General features: G+C 38.7%; 1 protein-coding gene across 3 annotated transcripts in view; it reads left to right on the forward strand.

The window, feature by feature from the left end:
* Positions 1-20,158, forward strand: part of LOC149801409 (limbic system-associated membrane protein-like) — a 136,206-nt gene extending 116,048 nt beyond the window's left edge. For 2 of the 3 annotated variants that reach the window (XM_089955505.1, XM_089955506.1), the window contains exons 7-8: positions 7,770-7,919; positions 16,243-20,158. In XM_089955505.1, coding sequence (XP_089811631.1) covers positions 7,770-7,919; positions 16,243-16,355 — 263 coding nt within the window. In that variant the 3' untranslated portion in view covers positions 16,356-20,158. The remainder of the gene's footprint in view (positions 1-7,769; positions 7,920-16,242) is intronic. The other variant, XM_089955507.1, reaches the window with a different exon arrangement.
* Positions 20,159-20,459: the final 301 nt, after the last annotated feature.

Genomic DNA, 20,459 nt, shown 5'->3' on the forward strand with positions numbered 1-20,459 from the left:
GAGCGCCACAGAGCTCGCCTGGAATACAAGCGATCCCCCTGCCAGAGGACACGACAGACACACAGGTCTACCGGAAGCAAAGTGCAGAGGTTAGCACGGCAGTGCGCCAATGAAAACTGGCTTCAGCTCTGTCAGAGCATCCAGTCAGCAGCATATATCGGAAACATCAGTGACATGTACGATGGCATAAAGAAAGCAACGGGTCCCACAAAGAAAGTGACAGCACCACTGATGTCTGTCGTAGACGATACAATCCAAGACAAAGGCAAGCATATGGAGCGATGCGTGGAGTACTACTCGGAACATTACTCCAGACAGAACCACGTGACCTACGTTGCCCTCAACGTCATTGAAAACCTCCCTCTCATGGTTGAACTGGACGAGAAACCTACTGTGGCAGAACTAAAGAAGGCCTTAGAGAAACTGTCCTTAAGTAAAGCCCCAGGGAAGGATGGCATCCCAGCAAAAGTCATCAAGTGTGGCTGCAGCGTGCTGCTCACACACCTGCACGACCCCTTCTGCCAGTGCTGGGATGAAGGTGCAGTGCCTCAGGATATGAGAGACGCCAACATCGTAACCTTGTACAAGAACAAGAGCGACTGAAGCAACTGCAACAACTACAATGGCATATCCCTTCTCGGCATCGTGGGTAAAGTCTTCTTACGCGTCGTCATAAACAGATTGCAGACGCTTGTAGACAGAGTGTATGCAGAGTCAGCAGTGCGGAAATCCGCAAAGTGAGGTCCACAATCGACAGGATATTCTCCATAGGCAACTGCAGGAGAAATGAAGAGAGCAACAATGACCCCTCTTCCTGTCCTTTATAGACCTCACCAAGGCGTTCGATCTGGTAAGCAGAGACGGACTCTTCACAATCCTGGCCAAGATTAGATGCCCTCCAAAGCTGCTAAGCATGATCCAGTCCTTCCACGACGACATAAATGGCACAGTACGATGGCTCAACGTCCGACCCCTTCGACATTCGTAGCGAAGTGAAACAGGGCTGAGTCCTTGCGTCACGCTCTTCGGCATCTTCTTCGCTGTCCTGCTCAAGCACGCCTTTAGGACGTCTACAGAAGGGATCTACCTGCACAAGCTATCAGACGGCAAGCTGTTCAACCTGGCACGACTGAAGCAAAAGAGAACAGTGACAGAAGCATCCATCATGGACATGCTCTTCGCATACGATGCTGCTCTAGCCACTCACACAGAAGCTGAGCTACAGCGCCTGATGGACCGATTTGCTAAAGCATGCGTTGTGTTTGGGTTGACCATCAGCCTAAAGAAAACTAATGTGATGTCTCATGACGCGAACACCACACCCCACCCCCAAGCATCATCATCAACAGCTATGAACTTGAGATAGTCAGTCAGTTCACGTAGCTCGACTCTACCATCACCAACAACCTCTCGCTCGATGCTGAGCTCAACAAGTGGATTGGAAAGGCATCAACAACTCTCTCCAGGTTGTCGCAGAGAGTGTGGAACAACAGCATGCTGACCCTGAACACTACGATCTCCGTATACAGTGCTTGCGTACTAAGCACTCTCCTGTACGCCAGTGAAGACTGGATGCGATGCCTCCGACGCATACTTGGGATCACCTGGAGCGATCTAGTAACAAACAACGAGGTGCTTGAACGTGCCAAGATTCTTAGCATGGAGACACTCCTCCGCCAACGACGCATTAGCTGGCTGGGCAATGTACGTCGGATGGATGACGGACCGATCCCCAAAGACCTTCTTTATTCGAAACTTGCCACTGGCAAAAGGTCGATCTGACAGCCACATATCCGCTTCAAGGATGTCTGCAAGCGCGACATGAAAGTTCTTGACATCGTTGTCAACACCTGGGAAGAGCTTGCTCTAGACAGATCCAGCTGGCGACACGCTCTGATCACGGGTTTGAAAGTGGGCGAGGACATGTTGCGCTTGCTAGCTGATGAAAGTGATCCCAGAGGAAGAAAAAGCAGCTCCAACCCACACCAGACACAACCTTCAAATGCAGAAAGTCGGGCAAGGACTGACACTCCCGTGTTGGACTTCGTAGCCGCAGCAGACGCTGCACAATCACCAACCGAGACATCTCTCATGGGCACACTTCCATCGTCTCTCGAGACTAACAGATGCGAACCAACCTCATCGACAGCACAAGCGTTGCAGGTTATATATTCTTTTTCACAAGAGAATCCTCGGGTCATCTCTTATCTATTACTCCTAGGCCAGTGCAAATCCCATGCGACACCTCTGGGTTAAGGAACCATCGTTTCACCTTGTGGATGTGGAAGAGCACATGCTGTACCTGCGCGGTGAGATTCGGACGATGCAACCGTACATTTAGATCGACCTATGTAATACAATGAACGGCATATGTGAACGTGTAAGACTCGGGTATGTTATCATTGCAAGAAAACCCGTTGACGCAACATACTATAGAACTGGTCTCGGTGATATGTGTAAGGGTTGTTTTCAAGCGCATCAAATGTGCTTGCGACCTTGTCTTAACGCGCTACACCGATCGCCAAACAAGTTGCCATGAGAGCCACTGATAGCATGGCAATGGGGAGAGGACTGTCTTGCTAAAGGCATTAGATGAAACCCTAAATATATAACGATGTCCAAGTTCAAAAATCTATTTGAATCCGCACTAGACATCGACGCTCCTGTATTGTGAGTAAGCATGATTACCAATATAACGCGTACGATGGTAGGGTCCCAAGCCAAGAAGGGCCAATTGACCTTCTAGTTCATTACACATCTCTGTATCTGCTTCCATGCGAAGTATTCTTGGAGGATGAAGAAAAGCTTGTGCTGACGATAAAGTTTCAGATGGCAAGAACGACATCATGATGTTATTCAATAGTGTGTCGCGTCTCATCGTTGGAAGATAAATCGAAGCCTGTATAGATAAGGTTGTCATTGCTACAACAATTGTCGGACGCGACAGATACGGTGACAATTATGCAAGATCCGTTGGCCTTTTTATGAAGATCATCAAATACACAAACAACCTTGTTAACCATCAGCTATGCAAGGCGACAGCCTGTTGGTCACGCAGGTTCACAGCCCCTGCAGGTATAGGTAGCTTACCTTTCTCTAAGTGTAGTTTAAACCTTGGCTCTGCAGCGTGACGAAAATAAACGAGCGCTGGTAATTTTCTTGCACGATTCCACTCTCACACATAATTAGATTTTGCAGAGACTTTCGTAAGGTTATTTTCGGGGCCAAATAGACAGTGACGTTCACTCGTACGCTCAACGCCAAATGACCCGATGATTATACCCCCGCCAGCAGTAAAGTTGCGTTATTCACACTTGGATTTCTTTCATGAATTCCTCAGTAGCCATAAACGAACGTTTGACAGCAATACCAAGTCTGGCGGAACATCTAAAACTTCATTCCTAACGATCACTACAGACTCAACGCAAAGCACCGTTCTAGGAGGTCCCTCATGGCAAATAAGTACCCAACAAGGTATTAGCGCACCACTGCATGCTTCTATAGCGTTTCAACTCCTGGCAAGTATGAACACCCACGCGTTATGTTTGATGACTTTTTCACCACTGGCAGTGACTGGGGTCTCGCTGAGTTTAAAGGGTCATCAAAAAGCAATTCAACGCATTTTGAGCCGATTTGGATACAACTAAGACGTGCTTGTGTATCATCGCCAGTTGAAAGACTTGGATAGAGATGAAAACACCGACACAGGCTTGCAGATTTACATAAATTGTGATGTTATGTACACGATTTATTACTTTTCTCGCAAGCATCAAGACCTAATTACGAGATCCGTGGGAATAAGAACTTCAAAGCACGTATTAGATAACCCGGTAAAATTGAGTAAGGATGCATTGCAATGTTTATACCTAACAAGACTGTTGTTGCGGGCTTAACTGGTCAAAATGAGGACCATTAACTCTCCAATGTAAAATGCATAGATGTTGTAATTTAACTTGTGACGTCTTAAATAAAATTTCCCATCTGCGTATACTTGTCACGTTGAGCCAAGAAGAACTCAGTCAGATTAAAAATCTATCCAGAGTTTATTGGAATTAATCCAGCACCACTCTGATGATGTTGACACCAACGTATGTGTAACATTTTGAAGCCTCAAAGCGTCAACACCGCTGAGTACCTATTAATTTGCCAGCAGCCGGAGTTTCTGCGTTCAAAATGACGGTGGAATAGTTTCATTCATAGCAGTCATTCTAACGCGTCTAGGATGGCTCTTAAAAAGGTAGTTGAGGGACGCATAGCGTCTCGAAAAAGGAAAAGGTCTTCGTTTACCCAGGTGTGGTCTTGCGCATGACGCATCCATTGACTAATTTTGATTTACTTGCGTTTACAAAGTCTGTGAATCATTCCTGATGTATCATTCCTGATGTATCATTCACTGCAGAAGTGAAATCGGAATCGTTAACCAGGGATTCGACAACAGGAACTTCAACGCATTGGGCTGCATACGTGGTAAAAGCCTCGACAACTTTTGTATCTTGACTCGTACAGGCTTTTACGGTAACGTGAAGTATTTGATTATTTGACCGAGGCGATGGCCCTGTACGACAACCGTTGTTTTATTTAAAGCTGCGATGCAAACTCGACAGGACAACCCTACATGCGGACATCTTGACAAAGTGTTGAAAGCACTCTGGCATTCACCAAACGGCTGGCACTTGCTGATTTTACCTTGTGACATAGAAACTACACAAAATGCCTTTTGATATTTACGGTAGCTCCACCAGCACAGCAAACAGCGCGGCCCTGATGTGGATCAGACCAGGTTGCCACCAAAACTGATTTTATCGAGTTTACCAGCGGATTGTTGTTGACATTGTAGTATGCGAGCTTTGTAATTTTCGAAGATCAAGCTGGAAAAACTGAAACATCTAAGATGGACATCAACGACATTGCTGCAAAGCTGAGTGGCGCCGATAAACCTGGCCGAGATCACGTTATTAATAGAAGAATAAAAACAGACCCTCAAAACCTACCGATGTGAGAACAACTTCGAAGGGAAATCACCAAAAAAACAGTGCTGCTCGTGAAATACAAATCCATGTGTGTGTTCGTTGATGCTTTTTGCGAAATCATCGCGTCAACCAATAATGATCTGGGTGTGTCCGGAATCGCAACCGCATCAATTCTTATAGGAACACCAATCGAAATTTTTTGTTTAAGCGGTATCAATAGTAACCGGTCGGACTGACGACGCTGGTTAAAAAAAAAATTATCGTTACGACTGCATTCGCGAATAGGCGTCTATTCATAATTTCTCTCAGTGGAGTTGCAATACAACGATCAAGCTGTACTCGATAGTTATTGAGAATAAAACGATTAGCTTGGCTGTATTCGACACTGTATTGGTGAAAATGAAAACCACGGGCACCTGAGAGTATAGACACGGAATCGAGACGAGCCCAAAAAGTCATATGGTTTACAGGCAGTTAACGTCTAGCAACATCTTTTTAATACATAAAACGTATTTAAATGCCAAAATAAACTCCTAAAACAAGCAGACGTTCCACAGCAGATTATTGCGCAAATACAGCCCATCATGGTTCCAATCCTGCAAAAGAGGTCCAAGGAATGTATGGAATCTGCTCATCCCGATTGTATCAGATTGAAATGCTTTCCAATATTCCCCAGCTTTAAAAACAAAAACTATAAAGATCAACAACCTCTAATTGATAGTACTAAGTCAAGAAAAGCGTGTGATATATAAAAAAAGATCTACAGCCCGTACTATATATTATTAGAGAGCAGTCAGTAATGCTTGGATTAGATTCTCTAGAACTGAAAATATCAGATCTGGAGAAAAGAATATCAGAAATGGAAGATAATGTCTGAGAGCCGTTAATTACGCTCATAATACATGGAACGATTTCAGCAGTGTCCGGAGGCTTTATTGTACAACACATAATATTTTATAGAACAACGATATGGAAAAAAGCAAGCAGATGGCAGAAGATACCATAAAGGAACGGAGTTTGAATAGTCACCTCACAAACGGGTCAATCCACCTATTATATTGTGCTCAGGATAATTTCAGTAATAGTGGCTGCTTTGTTTAAAGCACGAACATTGATGATCTACTTGAACGCGCAGTACTCAGGTGGGATCCGTGTCCTACTCACGCCTGTACTTGTCACATCGACAGACAATCTCGGAGACGTGCATAGTAGCATGATAAACAATTGTGCCGTTGACAGTCAGGACCGACAGGGTGTGGGGGTGGGGTATGGTGATCTATCGCCACGGCCTGGGCCCGTAAGAGGGTCCGAACGGAACAACACTTTTTAATTTTATAAAAGAAAAATGTTGTTTGAACAAGAACTAGGAGAACCCCGGGTGTTTCTTACCACAGGGCCCGTGATCGTTCTCTTCGGCCCTGTTGACAGTGGACTATGGTCGTAGGCGTGGACAGGACCGTTGATGAAATAGTAGTATGACTATAGCGATTTTGTTTGGTTACTGATCCAGGTTAAGTCTTTTACCCCAACATGGCTTTCCTTTGGCACGGGACCCTCAAGGTAACTTTCGCGGATTACAATCGCAGGTTCACCAGTGGTTTTTGCATTCGTGCACGTCTGATGTGAGGACGAAGTCATGGAGGTTTAAGGATTTAACCTAGATCCATAACAAAAATAAAAAACGGCTATGGTCATTCTACTATTTATTCGTTGTTACTATTTCAAACAACCTGACCTTGTAACTTCACAGTCTGTAATGGCTGACTAAAGTTACAATACTTTCGAGAGATGTATTTTGTAGAAATGCGAAAATGAATTCCGTTCTGATGTGGAGATTATACGAATGTCTTCTAATACTATATGTAATGAATGCAATGCATCATGGACTTTCCCTTTAAATTAGTTCTCCCACAACATATTGACGCGACATACACAAGAGTTATAAGTTTACGGGCATTGGGATAAGAGCCTAATCTCCTTTATCCCCACGTAATATTTGGATTTCATATTCTTTCATGATCAATCCGGCTGCAGCTGGATTGATTGGGGTTTATTTTGTTGGCTTTTCTTCCTTTATTTTGTGTCGTCATTTATCCGCAAACATCGGAACTGCAGGTGTTACCTGTTACCTGAGTACAGGTCTTCTATATATGTATATATTCAGCAGGTATTTTATCTATTTATTTGTTATTTTGTATGAATGACTGTCAGTTTGAACTCACACTTTATTTCCCATGCGTCTGAAACACTTTACAAACCGTATATGGTCCCTATAGTAGGACAATCATATGAAAATGTTAGGCACGTTGGTGCTGATGATACCGGAGATAAAGCACACGTACTTAGTATATGACATTGTTTGTCTTTAATAAATAAATATATAAATAATATAAATCAACTTATTGACTGTGCTGATTCTGTAGTGGCGTAAAAGTGCATACATTTTACCTAGGTTGGGTTGTCTTGCTTTGGAGACCACCGATGTCTACGTGGGTAGCCAGCTTTGGCGAGTAAGACCAGGTCGGATTTCGGAGGGTCGTGTTTTCAATCCTAATTGTGAGGCATATGTGTGGGTAGTGGGTGGGGGTATTTATTATGCCTTGTCCAAGCATCGACTTTCAAGATCAACCGAAACCACCATATCAACAATAAACCTTGGGACCGCGGGTAAAAATGAGACATTGAGACAGCGGTAACTGGTCTTCTCTGTACAGCAGGAAATTTTCTCACATGATGACTAGCTGTGTTTAAAGGGTAGTCCCAGAAAAATCTTTATCATTGAGAGTTCATATCTTTCAGAGCTTACAGATAGAACCAGAGGGACCACTACGTCTACATCAACTATGTCAAATAGTATATTGTGGGTTATACCCCCTGAAAGACCATACACTGGAATGCATAAGCCGAACATCATCCAACCTAGAGGTAACGGTTTCTCGTATAACTCAGGTATGCCTTCCTTCATACTATTCTACCACTCTGTGATGGCAATATCAAACATTAGAGCATGGACAAGATCTGATGAGATAGCTGCTGTCATGCAATAACAGATAATATATCTTAACTAAATGTTATTAGAGAGTATCAACCAACACAGTATTTAAATTACGTATTACTTCTTTTGTTAAAAGCATCATTTAGATAAATGAAAACATTGTGCAAAATAGCATTATCTTCAGCTGACATAATCCAAATACATTTTCGAAACGAATTATTGTGATTAACACTATTACAAATATTATAAAGAAAACTAAAGCGTCCAAAATGGTTGCATTTTTTAATAAAAAAATATTTTGCAACATTTTTTTAAAACTTTTTTAAGAAGAAATAAAACTTGTTTGCCGGGAAAGAGTTGCATGAGGGAAACATATATGTAAGCTAGACGAAAAACAAGTATACATTAAATGCAAATTGAAAAGAAGGCCACGATTATGCAATAAATCATTTAGAAAATATTATCTCCTTCGATGCTAGTTATAGCGTAGGATGGATAACTCAGTGGGTATTGGCAAAGAAATCTCGGGAGTTAAAGCCCCTTGGATTATTCAATCAACACCGTTTTCGTAGCCCCACCATGCGATATATCTGGTATCATACTCGCGCATATCGTGTAACTAATACTAAACACCTTGCTTCTTATTTGTTTGCCTCCTGTCATGCACTTTATGCTACGTCTAAATATGCACACACTTAATATTAAACCAGCCATAGTTTTGTTGCCAAATGCAGTGACTTATGCTGTTATTATTCATAGCGGTAGAAGGTCCGTCAAATTAGACAACCTTTATAATCACATTATACTCTAATATTTTTATTTTCTCAGCGTGATATAAAATGGCCAGCAATACTAGAATGTTATCGCCGGCAATTGTTTTATTTCCATCATCAACATTTTAGACAAAACGTTTCTTCTTGCATGCAACAACCGTTGCATTATAGCGTGTGCTCATACTAGTATGAGTCATTCAACCACGAATGGATGTTAAGGTTAAATATATTTGTGTGAACTATTATTCCTAGATTGGAATGTTACCAAGTATAATATTGACATATGAGAGAGAGAGAGAGAGAGAGAGAGAGAGTGTTCAAAATCAAATTAGCAAATACATAAATACTACAGATAACGCAAAATAGACTTTTCCTTGATGATTTTAATCACGACTTTCACAAATTCTTATTATAGAGCCCTTGTGGACCCTTGATTGATTAATACAACTATTATACTTATTCTTTTCAACTACTCACGTGATCATACTTTTGTCCCTCTCGATTCATCAGCAAGTCATGTGTGCATGTCCATTGGATTGTACTGTGGTGTATTTGAATCAGACTAATCAAAATCCATCTGACACACATTTTGGACCGTTTGAATGCATGGCGGGAAGTGAAGACATGGCTTGTTTTTAAAGTTCTTCATAAGCAGAAGTGCACGTTGTATTTTTTTTTAAATTTGACTGTTTGACTGTAAATTTGAATACATCTTGATAATTTTCCGATGCTGATGGAAAACTGCCAATATTTCATATACTGAAAGAAAATTTACATTATATTGTAAAAATATCTAACAATTCAGCGTAAGTTTATCTGGAAATATAAAAAATTTGCTTTACTTTCTAAATGAAATGTATATTGTGCAATGTCCGACTGGATATATGGACTACGGAACTACTAAATATTTCTGGTCAATTCCTGGTCAACCAGGCTTGTGGAGGTTTTTTTTTTTCTTTACTCGCGATGATTAATTTTTGTCTTTTCATAATTCGACGTGTCCTTTAATTGCCCATGTACAGGATTGCACGACAGATAAAAAAAAAAACTGTTCCATGTCACATCATTTAAGGCTATTCGCTGACTCAGTGTCAATCAATTATTGTTATTTGCTGAATCTATTTTGTCTGAAATTTATTCTCTCTCTTTTCGATGCAATATTGATTTTTTCTCGCCTTCATTCATTTTGTCTTTTTATCATTTTATGTTTACTTTCATTGTTTACATACATAATGGTTCGATAAATATGAGCAAGTTTTAATATCTTTCTCTTTGTGTACTTGCTAACTTATTTTATTCCGAACATCCCACCCACCCACCTCTCTCTCTCTCTCTCTCTCTCTCTCTCTCTCTCTCAATATGATAGTTTTAGCCTAGGGGAACAAGTGGACGAGAAAACCGCCGTAAAAAATACAATTGTTCGGTTCAAGGTTATACAGAAGTGTCCTCCTTTTCTTTATTTGGACATTCGAGTATTTTACAATGTTAATGATTTTATATTTAATTGGCTGCATTTTATTTGCAGATGCTTAAATACTTAGAAACAAATGACTTGTACTTGAATGATTGTTTGAGCGGGAGCGAACGTTCTTGCTTTTACATTAAGGTGCAAAATTTTCAGTTGATTGATTGGATGAGAGAGATACGATGTAACTGTTCAATGTTTGGCAGTCAGATTTAAGAGCAATATTTGACAGCTGCCCAACTGAAATAAGATAAGGTGACATATGACCCCCAAAGAAGCATCATGTACAGGAACAGGTAGATGCGAAAGGTAAGAAAGGGAGCTAAAAATAGACATACCACTAAAGCTCCATTCTTGCGGTTGCTTCCCTTTGATATAAGAACATTAACAAGACTAACATATATATGTGTGTGTGTGTGTGTGTGTGTGTGTGTCTGACCATTAGGAACACTTTTGCTTTTGTTTATTAATAGTAATGTTGAAGCAATAACTTAAAATTACAAAAAAAAACATGTTCCTAATTGTGCATTGACCTTACGCAGACGTTTCTACATTATATGAAGTTAGTAGTACAAGAGAGATGCAACACCTCCCGAAAATCCATGTTGTTTTTAAAACTATGAAAAACAAAACAAAAAGTGTTAAAGCACACATAAAAACACAACAACCTCTAAAGCCGGCTTAATCAAACCAAAGGAAAATATTAATTTCATACATCTGTCATGCACACCAACACAAAACTGTTCTATTATTGCCGATAATGAAGTGACAGCATTTAAAACTTGTATACCTATTTCACATTGGAATACTAGTATTTGGCAAAGCTGTCACTTTCATGCATGCATTATCAAATATTAAAATTTATTTAATCTTTAAAAGCCGAGTTTCCACAAATGAGAGTAAGGCAAGAAAGGGTAGATGACTTGTACGGCAGATGAAGTTGTGTTTTCTATACGTAGCTGATATCGTGTGCGTCTAGAGACTAATTACCTTCCCACCTACCCCTCCCACAGCTTATTAACGTTGATGTGTGATAAATCATGCATATGTTTGGTGATGCTCTGACGTGGAACAACTTTCAGTTTGATCTCCTTTCAGCCATTTTGTCGACATTGCTTTTTCTCGTATGACGTCTGGACAAGGTGTTGCCAAATTTTTCATCACTGTGGCAAAAGCAAGATGATGAACACAGGATGATGCCGTCTTTGTTCGTACTCCACCAATTTTCGTAGTTGAACATGGCCATGCTTATGGTGTTACGTCTATTGCTTCAAACTTAAAAAACAAGATTATGTAAAACTCAAACCAGCTTTCAAGTTTTCCAAAATATATTTTTTGTAAATAAAATATAAAATTAAACAAAGTGAAAGATTTAAAAATAACTTTTAGTATATGAATTCTTTGTATGTAATTCCAAGCATCCTAAGTGTAATATCAATTTCGCACTAATCCGGAAACTGTTCTAAGGTATTCCAAACGAAGCTTATATAGTGTGTATGTGTTACGATGATAACACAACTGAATTTAACACAGTTCTAAATCCAACTTTGTTTACTTCGATGAAATCTCATGAACGAAGGATATCACCGAAGCCTTTGAAAGTTTCACATGCTCTAATGTAATTAGCTAAATATTCAAGTCCTTGAATATAATCACATAATCCAAAAAGAATGTCTGTTTAAATAAAAGTTTATCCGTTTTGTTATATACAAAGAGATATAATTAAAAATCACTATTTACTTCTCAATGGCTCTTACGAACACTAGCATAACTGAAGAAACAAATAAATGGTGTGTGTAATCATAGTGTCCATTTGCGTTTCAAATAAACAATCTCTGATTCACAATACTTTCTAGAATAATTTGAATCGTATTATTCTATTTCACAATAACTTTGTCGTCGACATACACAGTCATATTCTGAACTTAAAATCTCATTCAACCAATCAAATGCTAGAGAGCGCGTGTTAGTTCTCCATATGGCACTTTCACTTTGAGTCACACGCTATGTTTACGTGACTCACATTCATACTCGCATGTGATTTGTGACCTGCTTAGTTGTTGATTTCAACTTAGTACCGTAGTTGTCGGACTTGTCATGAATACAACTCTTACGACGAAGTATACGTGTACTTTTCAATAGTACTAACCGTTTAATTAAATGTTTTAAAACATTCTCAAACTACTTATATAAAACTTATATTATAAATTCAAAAGATGATACACAATTCGTAACAATGGTAGATTAATTCTCTGTCGGAAAAGACACCTTGGTTGGAGCTCCAAAACACACATGTCTGGAAACCTCCTAGTCAAACTTTCAGTCAGATCCCAATAACTAGGAAAATCACCTTTTCTTGATGTCTATTAGGTTTCAATCATCCCTTGTTAAAATCGGGACCTTATCTACCGTGGTAAATTTATTTAAACTTCGAGCAAATCCTCCATCATAATCTTTAAAGCGCTATTAATGCAAGGTGCGAAGTTGCCGGATATTTCTTTTTCTACACAAGATATATCTACTGGCATTCAATGCAAAATGCACATGATCAATTTATTCATAACACTTTTGACGAAAACAAAATCGCGCTATATCAGAATTATGTGGTTGCAACGAGGTGAATTTTCAAAGATACTGTTTCTTGATTGACACGTGTGTGTGTGCGTGCGTGCGTGCGTGCGTGCGTGCGTGTGTGTGTGTGTGTGTGTGTGTGTGTGTAGGGCCATGGACAGGATTTGTGGGCCGCAGGTAATTTCCAGTAGGCCCCTATGAATTACATATTGTGACGGCAGTGGGCGTCTCACTAGAGAGAGAGAGAGAGAGAGAGAGAGAGAGAGAGAGAGAGGGAGAGAGAGAGAGAGAGGAGGGAAGAAGGAAGATATATAGACAGACAGACAGGTAAATAGATAGATAGATTGATAGATAGATAGAAACGTGAAGAAATTGATTCAATTCAAAAACGGCAAAAAGTAACGGTAGGAAACAATGGCATTTAGCTTTGTAATGTGGACTCCATAACTGCATTGTAAATTAAACATCAGCGGTAAAACAAGTTCATTTAAGTCGATGGAGTAACAAGGACGTATGACAGATTAATTTATACGTCAATTGTGCGACATTTCGATGCTGTATCAGCTTGTGTAAAGTCAATACGATTTGAGTATGCCATGTTATTGGTTATGTACAGTGTAGATTTAAGTAAACTTAACTCAATAATTTCATATTGTTAAACAAACTATCGTATCTTAATTAAATCATTGTATTGGGCACATGTGTTTCGTTCTATTTGTCCTGCCCGAGAATGTTAACACAGTTCTATGAAACGTCGTCTGAAAATTCACTATCATAAGGCACCTAACTGGTTTGTCACACACGCTTTAATGTCTCTCCTTTTGCATACAATAAACATTTATTCATTTTAAATTTGTCTAAATATTTTAAGTTTTATTATCAAAACGAAATTTAGATAATGGAAAGGTTAAGGACACTTTATTATGCCTCTCGTTCAACATTACGACCACTACTATTCTAGAAGTGTTTGATGATTTCATTCTTTTTTTTTATTGCAGTAACTAAAGAGCGTGTATGTGTGATCGATGAATGGCAGAGAATATCGCAAAACAAAGTTTGATCCGGTTAAGTGATGTTCTTGAAGGGTACTTTGCATCGTAGTAACTGCATTTGTCATACTTCTCGCTATTCGTGACTCAGTCTCTTAACCCCAATATGGCCACGACGCGGGGCAGATGTCAAAGATCTTTCTCACGCTTCTGTAATGCACTCAAAGCTGTAGACTTGCTAATCTAATATATAGATGATGTACTGTCAGAAAATAATGGGCAAGAAAACATTAATAGTGTATCAACCGCTCTTTTTGCAGTCTCTTTAAAACAGATACAGCAATCTTCTAGATTTATCAACCATGGCTTGCAGGCATTTGTGTAAATAGTAATACTCACAGAAAACGTTCAGATCAGTATCACCAACTCGATGGACGTATTATGTGTGGTCTCTAGAGTCGTAAATTGTGTGTGAGGGAATGCATTATATACATTATTTGCGGATATGTATTATAAAGTCTGTCATTTATGTTTGCCTTATCTCTTAACATTTTAACTGCTGAGATATATGGTTCCGTACCACATATGTTACTGCGAGTAGATGTGTGGTAGATATATTACTACGAGTCCAGAGATGATTTTCTTTATTGTTGTGAGGTTTTCACTGTCGTAGCAATTAAATCAAAGTTACAGCTGACAGGAGTTATGTATGATTAAAAAGGACGCCAAAAGTTGGTGCCATGACGACATGCATGACAGTCCAAAAGATCCAATAACTACTATCCCAAAGGACTTTTTAGTCTTTGATGTATTATTGTACCATACTGTGGTAGGTCTGATCCTGGTTAATCAGTACAATCGTTACCAAATGGTGCACAATGTTTGTCAAGATCGGATTAGGATGTCTGATAAGTAATCCAACGCCTCTGCTTAAATGTACGACAGACAACTGATGCGTTGAAATTTAATCCATTAATCCATTTCAGACCGCAGTAAGAAAACAAAGACGGCATACAGTCGCATTGCGCTAAATTTTATCTAGCATCAGGTTTCGTGAAATCATATATTTTTGCAGCTTTTTCTAACTGAAATAATTAAACTCTATCTCTCTCTGTCTCTCTCTCTCTCTCTCTCTCTCTCGACCTTCTCAATTTTCTCAGGCAAAACGGTACCAATGGATTAATTCATCAACCTGCATGACTCATATATCAGAATATATTTGGTCACTGCTTGACAACTAGATCTACCAATTTGCTTTACATCTGAATCGTCTCGAACGACTTTGCTTGCATCGTTGTCACCATTTCTGTCCATACATTGCACAATGCGTTATATGATGTGGCATACTTTCCTTTTGAATGGAAATCATCAACCAGTTTTTGTAGGATAGTCTTTTGGCTCTTGACGGTAATAAATTCAATATTTTAAAGAGGAGGCAAATATACGAATCAAAAACAGCTTGTGTTAAACCAGTATACAAAGATCACGTAAAGCGATGTTTCACTTACCATTCAGTTAGTGGTGCCTCCTTGTTCTACCGGTCCAAAACAAACAAAATAGAACGAGAGTTAGAACGAGTTAGAACGAGAGTTCTGATTGCAAGACAGATTCATAATTTAATGTTCCAAGTTAAAACAAACAGTACTTAAGCGCATGTGCATTGACATAACTTATTGGCAGAAGGGTAATTCGTTTGCATCACTGCCAGTTGTGTCTTTTTCGTCCGTGGCCGTTGTTTTGTGCATGTAGAAGATTCTTTTCTCCCCAAAAAGTAACAACACTAGAAAATACCCCAAAAATGCGCTATTATGGAAACGCTTTTTAAAACGCATAACTGATTGTTGAAAGATAATTTTATTTAAAATTAATAATTCAATAGTATACAACCAACCTATTAACAAGTATATAACTTAATAGTGTTCCTCAACGTTAAGCCAATTTACAATTGGCACTTACAGCTATGATTAGTAATGCTTTTAATGGGTGACCTATTGTAATCTTGACAGTTGATCGACGGACCCACTAGCACATTAAATTATGAATTCATACCAACGACAATTTTTCTTGATTGTTTCAGTACAGTTGATTGTTTCACAAAGGTGTTATAACATGGATATGTAACTTTCCAAAACATATTTTCTGTGACACTGACCTCTGACCATGCGTAAATTCTAACATATCAAGTTAAAATTATTGCTAACAACTGTTCTAGTGAAACCACAATGTCCTTGTTCTGACATGGTATTTGGCTCAGAACATACCCATGATGCTAGCCTGTAAAATATGAGATGGTTTTCTTTGTACGCAAAAAAATACTCTGCCCCAAAGTTTTATGTACATCCCCAATCGGATTTTTTCTGACTCCTATTTTGTGAAAAACGCGAGAATGATAATTCCAAACCCCAAGATACGAACATTTCAGTGAGATAATATATATGTTTTATTGAGGCGGTTCTTATCTAATTCTTTTCTCTTTCAGCAAAATCAGAAGCAAGTTCGAGAAACCAGTCCAGGACTATTTCGTCTGCTTCATATCACCGCGTTGTGCAGCTAACAGTGTGTGTCGTCCTTTTTGCACTCATGACAAGGTGATGCATCCTGCATACATAATTGTTGTACACGTGTATATTACACAGAAGTGTACAATTGCGAGAAAAAGCGACGTTTTACAATTGGAGCCTACGTGCTACAGAAGATTTTTGAGGAATATATCTTCTAATGTTATCTGGGAAAATTGCTTTTTTATGCAAGTCTATTTAGACAAGATGGATTTCGCTTATTGAGTATAATTTCTACGAACCACGATTATGCATATGGTCGCAAAAGAGTGGATGCACGGATATTTTCTGATTAGTTAGTGCTGGAGTGGGTGATTTGCTGTAAATATATGTGAAGAACAGAAATGAAATGTAATATAAAGCAGAGTGTATTAGATGTAATTTAGGTTTTGTTAATAATAACGTTTTTTATGGTTTAAAATCGACCACTGCACTGCTTGAACATGCCAATATCATATTGTCTGAATAAGTCTCTTCAAGAGTACAGCTCTTGTTTCTACTAGTACAGCTCTTGTTTCTACTAGAACAGATCTTGTTTCTACTGGTCTTGTTTGTACTGTTGCCGGGTGATGAGCCGAATATGTTTGATCGTGTTGCAATATAACATTTAGACTTTGAATGGATATCACTTTGTGAGCATGAAATCAGAAAGGTACGATTATTATTATTATTATTATTATTATTATTATTATTATTATTATTATTTTCTCCAACATAAAATATTATCAAATTATAATTTATCAAGATGAACATTGCCAAGTTTGACCTTTCTGTCAGCACAAACTCGTATTTGGTTACCATATGCCGCCGCTTCAGAATCTATGTTTTTCAAATTAACGATCTTGGTAAACTTGCAGCCAACGCCCTAATCTAATCGGGCAAAGCGGAGGTTCTAAGTCAATCTGGTAAATAAATAGTGTTTACATCATGCTTATGAACTGGGAAACAATGAAGCCTTCTGTAAATGTTGAGTTTCACAGAGTGGGACATGTACTGTATATAGTCGCTTATATGTCAGGTCAACGTGAAAACAGCATAGAATCATCTCTGACTTAGCATAATGAGTACTGGATCTGGGTCTATAAAGCATGTCAGGATTAATCAAAATTATGCAACGGCAGATTATGGTCTATGTTGATTGCAGTTGGACACGAATTATGAGACAGTATGTACAGTAAGTTTCCTTCGGGAAAATGTAAATATAAACGCATTACTTGCATATGCATATTCTGTTTCCATGTTGTATTCCAGCTGATTCTGTCATGATGACCATACTGATTTTAAAAATAAATCCTCATTTTTAATTTACAGTTAAAAAGAAAAGTAGCCTTTAAAGGGCATACATAAATAAAAAAGCAGTGATCCAAAATTGAAGAAACAAGAGACCGAGGTAGCCTAATTTTCATAGTATTTTGATGTAATCCTATCCCTGGCTTACCTTGCTGGTATCTCGTTTTAAAACGAAAGCAGAAGCAAACGCAGACAGTTTAAAGAAAGTGTAGGTTTAATAACATACCTAAGACCATTACAAAATATTGAAACGAGTATCTCAATACACGTCACTATGACGAAATAATCCGTACATGTGGAAATTTATGTTTATTTCAGGTGATGATTCCCATCCCTTTTGTCAAAATGAGAAATTAATAGTGTTAATCCAGCCTTATGATACTCTCATCTCCAAAGTTGTATTGCTAAACCTATATCAGTATTGTCAACCCAGTCTTAACTCCAAGAATACAAGTCAAACCAAGTTTATCAGTCGAAACTTACCTAACCCCAATGTTACCGAGACAGATCTGTCTCAATCTCAAGTTCCAGTGATATACAGTCAAACCAGTCTCATCCACATTGATATGTAGTCATATATGTATTATCTCTAAGGTCAATGATTCAAACCCAGTTCAAACCTTGGGCTCTGTGACCAGCCTAATCTCAACTCAAGGCTTTCTAAACCATAGGATCTGTGCTCTACAGTAAAAATCTTCGCAACCAGAAAATTACAGTTAAAAACCAAAGCCATGACTTCAAATCTGACTCAGCCGCAAGGCTATAAATTCAAACTTGTCTTACCCCAGGACTATACAGTCACTACAGTCAAACGTGACCTAAATGGAATGCTATGCAATCACATTTGTCTCAGCCCCACGCTATATAGTATATACCATGTCTTAATCCCAAGGATACACATTCAATCCTGACAGCCACACCTGTCTGAGTAGTTGCCGCTAAAATAAAAAAATCACTGCGGCCTCTCAAGACAGGTGGTTGTTTTGTAGAAGTTCGTTACCTTTTTTAAGTACATTAAATTAATCTTGAAAACTGTCAGTTTAAGACAGGCTGTTACCTAGTACATGTGACCTTCAGGACAGATTTGATTGGACGTTGATAACGAGACAGTTTGAAATAAATCTGACCCCTTTATCGGAACCTAAACTCTTAAGAAACATGCGTACAGTTTATTAATGTTTATTTAATAAAAACAAAGCGGATATGAATCTTTGTTTCCTTTTCGTCAGTAGACGGCTATTTTGTTTGAAGATTGGATTATTTTAGGTTGGATAACGTTTGTACTGTGTGAGTGTTTTGCAAATATGCCAGTTAATTGAAATCTTACACGCAACACTCGTGATTAAAGTCAAAGCAGCTTTCTTTTCGCTGTGGTTCTCTACATACATAACACACTTTATGCATTCCAAGGAAATGTAGTTTTATGTCTTGCTAAAATCCAGAAAGGATCGCAACAAAATGGAAAAACGTTCCTATATCCCTTTTTTCTTGAAATAAAAGTATAGAATCTAAGGTTTTGTCCTTTGTTTGCACATATTATGGTTACTAAACTTCACTTGTTATATAATACGATAGCTGTGTCACGTTGATGAAAACGTGTTTTCCTTTTGATCAATAAAGAATAATTAGAAAGTCATACCTCTGGTTAACCAATAGCTTAGGTGTCCCGGCTTTAAACAAGCAATATACTATGAGCCAAATATTCACAGTCACGAATTTAATACCTGTATAGCATAATGAACTATGCCAATATATTTTCACTCAAAAACTTAATAGTGGCTATACTTGAACAAACAAACACATGGTTCCTGTATTGAGTCCAACCAGGCCACTATAAAGAGTATCACGTATGTTGTTAATTCGTCAATCATTTCAACTTATGTGCAAACCAAGGAAGTCAATAAGTATATTATAAAGTTGTAACAATGTTTAACACAATATATTAATGGAGACAGATAACTTGGGTGAGTGACATCTTTACCCCCATCTTAGGCACCGAATATCTATCTTCAGTAGGGGGTTTCAGGTAGGAAGGGAGCGAGACTATTGTTTTTCTATTAGTTGTTCATGTTAACCAGCAAGAAAATCTTTCACTGAATAACAGGGATGTATGCACAGTTGGGTGGTAAAACTTTCTCAGAAAATGAGCGGCAGGAGCTCTCTTGCCAAAAGAATCACTTCTTGGTCATCTCCCTCCTCCCCCCACCTACGAAAATGTGACTGATCCCTTATACATATGGCAATTTAAGATGTGCACCTCGTCTGGGCGTACTTTTGTAATTCCAGATTTAGGTGAAGAGTAGATGGGTTTCGTCCAGCAATATCTTGTATAGACAAGCAAATTAAACTAATAATCAGCTTAGCAATTAAACAAATTTCAAATCTTACTAAGAAGACATTCGTTTAGCGTCATAATGCTTGGTTTGAAATTGTTTTATACTTTGTGACTTTTGTCAAATCAGAATCATTGCATGTATATGGAAATGTATCGTATTGAAATGACTGTTCGAACAGCATTGTATGCAAATAAAAGAGCTGAGTAACATCTGTTTCGTCAATTTTGTTGCATTTTCTCGTCAATATACCGTATTTCATGATAAGGCAAAATCGTAAATAAAGCAAGGTTAAAGCCATATAACTGAGACTGAACCATTGTTGTGATCCATTGATGTCATAATTATAGTATTTAGTCGTGCATAAGGCAGCCGAAAACGAACAGTGGAAACCCAGATCTGCCTTTGATAATTGAGCCAAACGATCTGTTCTACGATATTACGGATCGGCACCACATTCGCGCCTCGGATGCGGGAGGTCGTGGGTCGATCCCCGGCCGTGTCATACGAAAGAC

Source organism: Sinohyriopsis cumingii, chromosome 4 (genome assembly GCF_028554795.1).
Source record: "Sinohyriopsis cumingii isolate HCF-2022 chromosome 4, ASM2855479v2, whole genome shotgun sequence".
NCBI classification, from domain to species: Eukaryota; Metazoa; Mollusca; class Bivalvia; order Unionida; family Unionidae; genus Sinohyriopsis; species Sinohyriopsis cumingii.